This window comes from Alligator sinensis, unplaced genomic scaffold (assembly GCF_000455745.1).
Source record: "Alligator sinensis unplaced genomic scaffold, ASM45574v1 scaffold1787_1, whole genome shotgun sequence".
NCBI lineage: Eukaryota > Metazoa > Chordata > Crocodylia > Alligatoridae > Alligator > Alligator sinensis.
The window spans coordinates 72,539-84,128 of NW_005843302.1; the positions used below are offsets into that span (position 1 = coordinate 72,539).

At 52.4% G+C, this 11,590-nt stretch overlaps 1 protein-coding gene across 1 annotated transcript in view; it reads left to right on the top strand.

Moving 5' to 3' along the window:
• Positions 1 to 11,590, top strand: part of LOC102372525 (NACHT, LRR and PYD domains-containing protein 12-like) — a 35,436-nt gene that overhangs the window by 15,945 nt on the left and 7,901 nt on the right. The window contains exons 4-7 of the mRNA XM_025194776.1: positions 39 to 155; positions 3,344 to 3,517; positions 5,295 to 5,468; positions 8,770 to 8,943. Coding sequence (XP_025050561.1) covers positions 39 to 155; positions 3,344 to 3,517; positions 5,295 to 5,468; positions 8,770 to 8,943 — 639 coding nt within the window. The remainder of the gene's footprint in view (positions 1 to 38; positions 156 to 3,343; positions 3,518 to 5,294; positions 5,469 to 8,769; positions 8,944 to 11,590) is intronic.

The window sequence follows — 11,590 nt, forward strand, 5'->3', positions numbered from 1 at the left end:
ACAGATGCCTGCGGTGGGGATCTCGCAGATACTCTCAGCACCAGTCTCAACCTGGCGGAGCTGGACTTGACTGGTAACAATGGTCTGGGGGCTGGCGGCATGCAGCTGCTGTGCGAGGGACTGAGACATCCCAGCTGCAAGTTGCAGACACTGCGGTAAGGGGTGCATGGCTTGCACCAGCACCTCTATATGATGTGCTTGTTTGGGGGAATTTTTTAGTTCAGCCAAAGCCAGGCCCACCCCCAGCACCTATCCCTGCATCTCCAAGTCCATCTGTGCTGGGGGCAAATGGAATTCCCAGGTGCAGGGAGGCAGGGAAGGTGCAGCTGGTGCACGGGCCCTACCAGTGGGATGTAGCAGTGGCTCAGGTGGGCACAGCAGGAGACACAAGGCAGGGGAATGCAGCAACCTACCAGAACACTCCTGGCATCCCACGCTGCTGTGACTGAGATGTATTTCCTGAATAGGAAGCAGCAGGATAGCCTCATTATAGTGCTACAGGTCTGCTCATCAGCACCCCTGAGAGGCAGCACTCAGCCTTGGTGCCCCTGTGTGAACAGCTCTGCTGCTGCTGCTGTGGAGGTGCTGTGTGCAGAGTCAGCTCCTGTGTCTGTGCAGCCTGCCCAGTCAGTGACCAGTATTGGGCAGGTTTAGAGGTTTGGGGTGACATGTGGAAACCATGTTGGTGTGAAGTGTCCTGTTCAGTTCTGTGGGAGCCTGAAGCAGGGAGCATAGGGATGAAATCAGTTGAGAGTCACTGGCCTGGGGCACAGAGATCTGGGCTGCCAGTCAGGAGATCTTTGCAGAGGCAAGTCACTCACCCCTTCTTCTTTCTCATCATGTGTAGTGTAGGTGCAATGATGGTTTCCTCCCTTCTCCTGTAACTTGTGATCTCCGCAGAAAAGTGCATGAACTATTAATGAATGCCTGAGCACAGAGGCAGAGGCACTTGTCTTCATCATTACTCTCCTTCCCGAATGCTAGGCTGTTCTTCCTTAAGACAATTGGTCACTCCCTCAAAGAGCATTACCACAGCTGGGAATTGCTGTGGCACTGCAATGTTCTGCCCATATTCTCACAAAGCTTCCTACAAGACCCCAGTATCAGGAGTCTTTTGAGACAGCTGCATTAAAACCAGGTCTGTGACATCCAGCGATTCCTGTATAGACAGGGAATCCTTGTTTGTCCTGGAAAAATAGCATTTTGGTCTCTGCATGCCAGCAGAGCCACATGAATGAACTTTGTCAGAGTGGACAAACTAACCCAATGCCTATATCAGACACACATTTATCATTAGAATTAGTTCTGCATCTTTTTTTGATTCATAAAACAAATTCTATCCTTCTTGAACATTGAGTGCAACATCGTCTTGGTGGGAGGTGGCCAGTGCTGCCCCAGTGTTCTTGGCCGTGTGTTGTTCAACATCTTTATCAACCTTGGGGGTACTTAGCCCCACCATGGTATTTCAGGGTGCTTCTTTTAGCCTGAAACATTCAAAATTAGCCTCCTGTACTGGAGGAAAGTAAAGGGCCAAGCCCACCATAGCTAGCTGAGCAAAGGGAGCTATAAAGGCTGTCTGACCCCTCTCCCCTCAGGAATCTACAGCCAGCACGCTGCATGCAGGTAGCTTTGTTTAACTGGGTCTTGAAAACCTCCAAGGATGCAGATTCCATAATCTATCTGGGTAACCTGTTCCAGTATATTAATACCCTCCTAGGAGAATATTTTTCCTAATATTGCAGCAAGGGAAATATAGGTTCAAGCTGAGACCGTTGCTCCTTATTCTGTTATCTTCTACCGCCGAAAACAGTCCATCCTCTTTCAAACATCCTTTCAGGTAGCTGTAGGCTGCTATTAAATCCACTCTAAGTCATCTCTTCTCCAAACTAAATAAGCTCAGTTCTCTCAGCGTCTCATCAGAAGTCATGTGCCCCAGGCTCCTCACCATTTTTCTTGCCCTCCGCTGGCCTCTCTCCAATTTGTCCATATCATCTCAGTAGTGGGGGTCCAAAACTGAACATGCTACTCCAGATGTGGCCTCACCAATGCTTGATAGAGGCAAAGAAACAACTTCCTTTTACCTGCTGGCAACACTCCTACCAATGCAGCCCAGTATGCCATTAGCTTTCTCGGCAACAAGGGCACACTGTTGGCTCATATTCAGCTTATTGTCCACTGTAACCCTCAGATACTTTTCTGCAGAGCTGCTGCCCACCCAGTCAGTACCCAGCCTGTACTGGTGTGCTCTGTCCTAAGTGTAGGGTTTTGCACTTGTCCTTGTTGAACCTCATGAGATTTCTTTTAGCCCCATCATGTAATTTCTCTAGGTCACTCTGAATCCTAGCCCTACCCTCCAGCATATCTACTATCCCCCCTTCCCACCCCAAGCTTGGTGTATTCTGCAAACTTGCTGAGGGCGCGCTCTATGCCATCTTCCAAGTTGTTGATGAAGACATTGAACAAAACTGGCCCCAGGACTGACCCCTTGAGCACTACGCTTGATACTAGCTGCCAACTAGACATTGAGCTATAGATTGGGCATTGACTGGGCTGTCTGAGCCCGATGCTTCATCCAGTTGTCTGTCCACTGTACAGTCCATTCATCCGTCCCAGACTTCCTTAGCTTGCCTGTGAGAATGTTGTGGGAGACTGTATCAAAAGTCTTGCTAAAATCAAGGTAGACCACATCCACTGGTGTCCCCACATCCACAAAGCCAGTCACCTCACCATAGAAGGCAATCAGGTTGGTCAGGCATGACTTGTCCTTGGTGAATCCCTGCTGGCTGTTCCTGATCACGTTCTTCTCCTCCAAGTGCTTAGAAATAGAGTCCTTGAGGATCTGCTCCATGATTTTTCCAGGGACTGAGGTGAGGCTGACTGGTCTGTAGTTCCCTAGATCCTCCTTTTTACCTTTCTTAAATATGGGCACTACGTTTGCCCTTTTCCAATCATCCAGGACCTCTCCTGATAGCCATGAGTTTTCAAAACCATGGCTCTGCAATCTGCTGCTTCCATGCTGCGTTTTTGATGGCCAGTGGGAAGGTTCAAGTGTGCGGTTTAGTTGCCCTGCTCCTCATTCTTCATTGGCCAGGAGCAGAGGGTAGCAGCCAGGCCATTTTCAATGCTAATTGGCCACAGGTGCAATACAGACATTGGGGCTGATCAGGAAGCACTGGTTTCTCCTTGGCTGAGGGGTGGACCTTGGGGCAGGGCAGAAGGAGAGATTTTTGTCCCCACTGGCCATGCTGCCTGGCTGGGAAGGGGATGGCTGGCTGGGGCTGCCTGTTAGAAAGGCCCTATTCATGCCCTGATCTTTCTTCTCTGTGCTTCTTTCTCTCTGCAGGTTGTGGGGTTGTGATCTCACAGATGCCTGCTGCGGTGATCTTGCCACTGCCCTCAGCACCAGCCCCAACCTGACAGAGCTGGACCTGAGTTTTGTCACTGGTCTGGGGGCTGGCAGCATGCAGCTCCTGTTGTGCGGCCTGAGACATCCCTGCTGCAAGTTGCAGACACTGCGGTAAGGAGCTCACAGTGTCCTCTAGGCACTCACTAGGGTCTTTGTGTAACCTACTGGAGGGCCAGGAGTCAGTGAGAGGCTGGTGCACAATGGCTGCTCTTTGAAGGAGCAGGGAGGATTACAGAGCTCAGTGTCTCTCCAGCCCCCACATCACTGGTTCATGGCCTGCACCCACCTGCCTGGACTGGGATGACATGTTGTTCAATTCTGGGTTCCCCTTCCCCTCCGACTGGCTTCCAGGGGATCCTGCCCATGAGTTCCCAGAGGGAGTCAAAGTCTGCTTTTCTGAAATCCAGGGTCCTTACTCCATCCTTCCCTTCCTCAGGATCCTGAACTCAATCTTTGCATGGTCACTGCTGGCCAAGTTGCCATCCACTACTACAGTGGTTCCCAACCTTTTTTATACCAGACTGGCACAGGAGCAGGACAGGGCACACGGAGCTGTCTGCCTCTCTCCCAGGACTGCCCCACCTCCCAGCACGTGACTGCCGGTGGCGGAAACTGTTCACCTGGGCAGACAGATGGGGGTCCAAGCAGGGGGCTCATGCCATGACCCATCAGCCAACCCTGATTTCTCAGGAAGTATGAGAGCACCTCCCCTGTTGCCCCCTCCTGCTTGCTTTTCCTCCAGGTATCCCACTTCCCCACTTACCTCAGGGCTTTCATCTCCATTCCCCGGTGAACCTAATTTAATGCTCTCTTTGCTAGGTTAGCGAGCCTGCCTGCAAAGAAGTTCTTCCCTCTCTTCTTCATATGGATCCCACCTCTTCCCAACAATCGTTCTTCTGCTCTCTTAACTACTCGGTGCAGTGCCAGTTGTGCCAGGAGGCAGGAATCAGAAGGGAGCTGCAGGAAGCAGGAGTAAAATTCTCTATTCAGATCCACAACAGAGGGATTGTAGCAAGGCCTGAGAGCATGGCAACAGGGTGCCTTCTCAGGCCATTACTGTCTACTGTGTCCAGGGGACCTGCTTGCCATGGGGTCTGACACCCTTTTCCCCTCTCCCCCTCTCCACTCTTGGTACTTTGTCTCAGTGGAAGGTGGTAGTGCTGTCTTTTCTGGCCTTGGCAGCTGTGACTGGTCCCTTAATGCCCTGATCACTCTCCTCTGTTTGTCGCTCCTGCAGCTTGTATCATTGAAGTAGCTCTGCTTGGCCTGGAAGCTGCCTCTTCTCCCTAATCCAGCTGCTTACAACAAGTAGCAGATGGGCTCTTTTGAGGCAGAGCCAGAACAGGCCTGAGGTCTGCAGGGAGCAGCAGAGCTGGTGCTGGGGCACAGAGGAGCAGATCTCCCCAGCTCCTGCCTGGAGCCTGCCCGGTGCTAGGGAGGGGGCTTCTCCTGCAGCCTCCTGCCCCAAGGGTGGCTCTGACTGGCTCACACAGTTCTGTGGCTGGGCAGGAACGAACCCACAGGATTTGTATGGAGCTGAATGGGCAGCACTGATGGGGCCGTCTCCTGCATGTGCTGCCTTGTGGTTAGCTAGCCGGTGGGAAGGCTCAAGGGTGAGGCTTAGGAAGGAAGTGCTTGTTCTGTTCCTCATTCCTGTTTCACGGGGAGCAGAGGGTTGCAGCCAGGTCCTTCGGAGAGTGCTGATACAGCACAGACATGGAGGCTGAGCAGGATGCACTAGTTTCTCCTTGCTGAAGGGTTGCATCTTGGGGACTTCTGTCCCATTGTCCATGCTGATTGGCCAGAGAGGGGGCTGGTGGGTGTGGCCACGTGTCAGAATGTCCCTGTTCATGCCCTGACCTTCCTCCTCTGTGCTTCTCTCCTTCAGGTTGCGGTGTTGCAGTCTCACGGATGCCTGCTGTAGGCTTCTTGCTGCTGCTCTCAGCACCAGCCCCAGCCTGATGCAGTTGGACCTGAGTGGTAATAAAGATCTAGGGGATGGCGGCGTGCAGCTGCTGTGCGAGGGGCTGACCAATCCCAGCTGCAAGTTACAGACACTGCGGTAAGGAGTGTGTTGGCTCCTTTAGGCACCCACCAGGGCCTCTGTGTAACAGGCCTGGAGTGGGAGGGAGCCAGGGACTGGCTGGTGCATGAAGCAGCAGGGAGGAGCTCAGTGCTCCTCCAGCCCTTTGCACCCTCCTGCCTTGGCTGAGATAACACCTTGTTTGGTAAAGCCAGGCCCACCCCAAGCACCTGGGGTGGAGCCCAGTGCCCCTCCCTGGTGCAGAGGAGGGGAAGGAGCAGGTTAGTTCCAGTGACAGACGGGGGGCTGGGCAATGAACCTGGATTGAAGCTGCTGTGTGAGGACCAGAAATGTCCCAGCTGCAAACTGCAAGCATCTGTGTAGTGGTGCAGCCAGGTCATTTTTATCTTGTGTTTGACATCTTTACTCTAATCCAAAACAGGGTTTTTTTTTCCCACATCAGCCTGGGTGGAGGGGAAACCTCCTTATTGATTGGAGTAGCAACCCCAGAGCTGGGGGAGGCGTAGCTGTGGATTCAGCCAGGATGGCTCGTTTGGGTGGGGAGGGGACACATGGCACAGAGGAGCACCGGAGAGTCCATAGGGTGGGGTGGGGAAGCTGCAGGCTGCCCCCTGGCCCTGCCTTCCATACCTGTGTCTGCAGCCTTTCTTCAGACAACTAGCAGATGTTTCCTGATCACAGGTTCTCATGGGGGACTTCAGTCACCCTGACACCTGCTGGGAGGGAATACAGCAGCGTGCAGGCAATCCGGGGAGTTTTTGGAGAGTGTGCAGTAACTCTGGGTACTGTACAGTCATGTAGCATTTGACTTGCACCAGGAAGTTGTTCCCAACAGTCGCGCTGCTGAATGTTTTTTTCATGACACTGACTGCACAATAGCTTGTGACTACTGCACAATAGCATTGCATCACACTTCTTGCTATGTGACACTACTGTGCAGTAGTCGTGGGCTGCTGTCCAGTCAGTGCCTCATGTAGATGTGGCCAATATTTACATGTTGCTCATTCATATAAAGATTCAGATCTGTGTTACCCCATTTTTTTTCACTGAGATTTTGCACTGAACCTGTTTGCCTGAGGACTGGAAGAGTGCCAACTCACTTGTGTCCTTGTGAAAAGTACTGATCTGGAAAGAGGGATTCTTATCCCTTTCCTTCATCATCTGGGCATGCCACTTGCCACGCTCTGTTTCTTTTACTTTGCTGACTAACCTGCTGTAACATCTGCAGAGGTTCCTTTTGGAACAGGCCTGCTTTAGCCACATACCTGCGATTTAGCACGAGTCCCTTGAAAACAGCTAAGGTTTCAACGGGCCAACAAAGTTTGTAGCTGACTACGTACAGCACAGCTGTGCCAAAAAGACAAAACGGAAGTTGTTACGGTGAGCTGCTGTTACACACTTTTCCAAAAAGCAGTTCTTCATTCTTGGCCAAGTCTAATATTAATGGCTTGAGAAGCAGATTCTTACTCTACTGCTCAGGCTATTGCTTGCGATTCAAAAGCAAGCTTATTGATTCTTGACTGTATGCCAGTTTAAGCACATATTCCTAATTCAGGGTTGTCCTAGACCAGACTCGGTGCAGTCCGTCAGTCACTGACCAGGTCTACAGCCTACAGGGATGCCCTCAGCTGTTTCTTCCAGGAAGCTTGTAGTGAGACCATGACACAACTCTCTGGACACTGTGGTGTTGAGGGAGGCCAGGCAGAGGTGTTCAGGCTCAGGGCACAACGTTATGGACATGTGTGCAGGCTCTGGCATTTCCTGTTAGGAGATACCTCATTCTCCAGGAAGGCAAATGGCAGTAGGTAGCAGCCACGTTGTAGATGACCACAGCCCCCCTGCTCCCTTCACGAATCAGTGAGATATGAGCTGTGCCAGGAGGCAGGACTTGGCAGGGAGCTGCAGGAGGCAGGGGTAAAAGTCTCCATTCAGATCCACCCCAGCGGCTTTGTAGCAGGGCCTGAGAGCAGGACAACAGGGTGCCTTCTCAGGGCTTTACTGCCCACCATGTCCAGGAGCCCTGCTTGCTCTGGGGCCTGACACCATTTCCCCTTTTCTCCCTCTCCCCTTTTGATGCTTTGTCTCCGTGGAAGGTGGATGCATTGTTCCTGTTCTGGGCTTGGCAGCTGTATCTGGCTCCTTAATGCCCAGATCACTCTTCTCCGCTTTTCTCACTCCTGCCACTTGTATCATTGCCCTGTCACAACCATGTGCTCTGGGAAGAAACACATTCATGGCGCCCCCTGTTTTGGCCTTCCCTGAATGGTTTAATTTGTGGTTTTTCTCACTGAAATGTTCTTAGACCCCCTGCTTGGTTTCAGAGGAGGGAGTGGGGATTTAAGGCCTGAATTTCTGTGTATGTTAAAGGTAGAAATTCCTTCACTGCAGGCTACGACTCCCTCTGGGGAAAGGGCTCGTAGCTTGGAAAGAAGGGACGCCGTGCTGTTCCCTGTGGCTGTGAAGGTTGCGTGTGCCCTGCACCTTGTCTCATGTTAGCAGGCAGGACCGAATGCAGTGTCAGGAGGCAGCAGCCAGGCTCCCAGGTGGTCCGTGAGGACCCAGCAGTAACAGTCTCCAGGAACAGCAGCTGCCGGACTCTGGCGCAGGTCCTGCCAACAGGCTCAGGCAGCCAAGGTCCTTTCAGGGTCCCTTCTCTCCCTCAACACCGGGGCCACCCATAGCCCTGGGACCGTCCCCCTCTCTCTCTTCACCTTTGACCCCTGGTCCCAGTGGAAAGGCAGGTCTGCTCCTACCTCTACTGGGCCTGGCAGTCACCTCCTCTCCCCAGACCTGATGCTCAGAGCCAGTAGCAGACGGGCTGGGGTGTGCAGGGAGCAGTAGACCTGGTGCTGGGGCATGGAGGAGCAGATCGGTGCTGGGGAGGGGACTCCTCCTGCTCCAGGGGCAGCTCTCACTGGCCCGCACCGTTCTGGGGCTGGGCAGGGATGAAGCCACCTGATTCATATGGAGCTGAATGAGCAGCACTGATGAGGTGACCTCCTGCATGTACTGCCTTGTGGTTAGCCATTGGGAAGGGCTGGGAGTGGGGTTTAGGGAGGAAGCCCCTCATTCCTCTTTGACAGGGAGCAGAGGGTTAGGGCTGGACCCTTTTCAGTGCTGACTGGCCACAGGTGCAGCACGGACATTGGGGCTGAGCAGGAAGTGCTGGTTTCTCCTTGGCCAAGGGGTAGATCCTGGGGCAGGGCAGGAGGCAGGACTTATGTCCCATCGTGCATGCTGATCGGTCAGGCAGATGGATGGTGGTGAGAGCTATACGTAAGTACCCCACTCATGCCCTGATCTCTCTCCTCTCCTGCAGGTTGCACAGTTGCTGTCTCACAGATGGCTGCTGTGGGGATCTCACCGCTGCTCTCAAGACCAACCCCAGCCTGACAGAGCTGAACCTGGGTGGCAACACTGGTCTGGGGGATGGCGGCGTGCGGCTGCTGTGCGAGTGGCTGAGACATCCCAGCTGCAAGTTTCAGATACTGGGGTAAGAGCACAGGGCTTTCATTGGACCCTCTATTTGTTGGGCTTGGTTTGGGGGAGAGGCATGCCTGGTGCCCGTACTGGGCTCAGTGGAATTGTTGAGTGAAGCCAAAGCCAGGCCTACACGTACCACCTCTCCTGCGGCTCCCGGTACATGTGTGTTGGGGGCAAATGGCCTTCCCTGGTGCACATGCCCTACCAGTGGGCTGTGGCAGTGGCTCAGGTGGGCACAGCTGGAGACACAGGGCAGGGGAATGCAGCAACCTGCCACAACAGCTCTGCCACCCCGCGCTGCCCAAGTGAGATGTGTTTCCTGAATGGGAAGCAGCAGGATTCCTTCACCGCAGTGCTAGAGGCCTGCTCATCAGTATCCCTGGGGGGCAGCGCTTGTTATCCCTGGTGCCACTTTGTGAACAAGGCTCTGCTGCTGCTGCTGTTGTGGAAGTGCTGCGCGTGGAGCCAGCTCATGTGCCTTTCCAGTCTGCCTGGCCAGTGACCAGTGCTGTGTAGGTTGTGGGCCTGTTCACAGGTTTGGGGCACATGTGGGTTTGGGGAGAGTGCTGGGGACCATGTTGAGGTGAAGTGCCCTGTTCAGTTCTGTGAGAGCCTGAAGCAGGGAGTGTAGGGATGAAAAAGGTTGGCAGCCGCTGGCCTGAGGCAGAGACCTGGGCTGCCAGCCAAGAGACCTCACTGCCTCTTGCCAGGAGGCAAGTCACTTTTCCCCACTCTTCTGCTTAGTTTGCTGAAAAGGTGCTGAAGAAGGGACATGATAGCAGACTTTAACTATTTGAAGGGTTGCCATGAAGAAAAAGGAAAGTGCCTTTACTCTTGCTGCAGAGAAGGATGTGGATCAATTGCTTAAAGCTACGGCAAAGTAAATTTTGCTTGGATAGCCAGAAATACTCTTCCCTGTGAGGATAGTGAGGCAGTGGAATAGACCGCCTAGGGAAGCTGTGGACTCTCCATCACTAGATGTGTTGAGGTAGGGGGTGGACAGTTACCCATCAGGGATGATCTAGGCATAGCTATGCCTATTTTCTACCATGGGCATTTATTTCCATTGCTTCCGGGCTTTGCTGCTTGTTCCTAACCCCAGCTCCCTTTTTTCTCCTATACGTGTCAGGGTGTTTTTAAGCCTCCCCAGTGGCTTTGGGTGTTAGGTACAGCTAAGGCTGAGGACTTCAACTGGGGTGTGCTGATTCTCCCACTAGGAGCAAAGCTAGAGGTTCCTGGCTAGAGGTCATGCCCCTACACTAAAGGTCAGACTGATCGCCATGTTTGGGTTCAGGTAGGAATTTTACCCCATGGTCAGATTAGTATGGACTGCAAGGGTGTTGCCTTTCTCAGTAGCTGGAGGCATAGCCCTCTACCTGGGACCTCTTGAATATATATTTTCAACATTGAAAAAAGTGGTGTTTTTAAAAACCCACCACTTCAATGTAGGAGAATGAAACCAAAGTAACCCCCTATGACCTATACAAGCAGCCTAGGTGTCCACTGGAGGTCCCTTCCAGCCTCACTTCTCTATAACTCGGTGACTTCTCATCTGCAAAACAGGTGCAGTGATGGTTTCCTCCTGTTTCCTGCATCTTGTGATTTGTGCAGGAAAAGTGCCATATCAGCACAAGGAATTGTTAATGGATGCCTGAGCAGGGAAGCAGAGGCTGGTCTTCATTATTACATCCATTCCCAAATGCCAAGACTTTCTCCCTTAGGGCATCTGGTCACACCCTCAAGGAATGGTACCACAGCTGAGAGCTGCTGAGCTACTGCAGTGCTCTGACCATATTACTGGGAGCCCCCCAGTACCAGGAGCCTTTTGGGGGAGCTACATTAAGACCAGTCTATGACATGCAGGGGTTCCTCCACAAGCAGTGAATCATGTATTGTCCTGGAAAAACAGCATTTTAGCCCTGTGCTAGCAGAGAAGAGTGAAAGAGCTGTCAGGGCTAAGAGACTTGCCCAGTTACTTTGCACCACAAGCCAAGTTGCCAGCCTGATGTGTAAGTGTTTGTGTCTTGCTCCAGCGTTTGACTTGGGAGAAGCTCTGAAATCATTCAGACTTTAGTTTACACTGCAAAGTGATCCACACAGGCTAAGCAAACAAAGAGACAGGTATGGAGCCCACACAATTTACACTGATATGCAAATATAACCTTGGCTGCACATTAAACTTATTGCTAGAAACTTTTTTCTAATTGCAAAGGGGCTGTTCAGGAAAGTAGCACCTCTCTGCCTGAGAGTACTGGCTTGTTACACTGGGTTTACTGATGCGTTGTACCAGGAGGTCTTTTGGACACTGTGACAGGTACTGATGGGGCCTGCTACTTTAAGGTCACTCGGGGAGACGCTGAGTAAGCCCAGCAGGTGATACTGGCCCTCATTAGAGCAGCCTGCAAGTTAAGAGGCTGGAAGGTGATGCCAGTAAGAAGCCTCATGCAACTGCAGGGTGGGAATCTGGCTGAAGGAGCCTGAGCTGGGTCAGGGCCCCAGCTTAGACAGGGCTGTAAGCTGGTAATTATAACAGTGGAGCAAAGGGGAGCAATATCCTTGATAAGGATATAAGTATGAAATTATATGCATTTAAATTATATAACCATGAATTACTGTTTCTGTGAGGTACTCGCTTTGCTAGCTATATGATCCCAGCA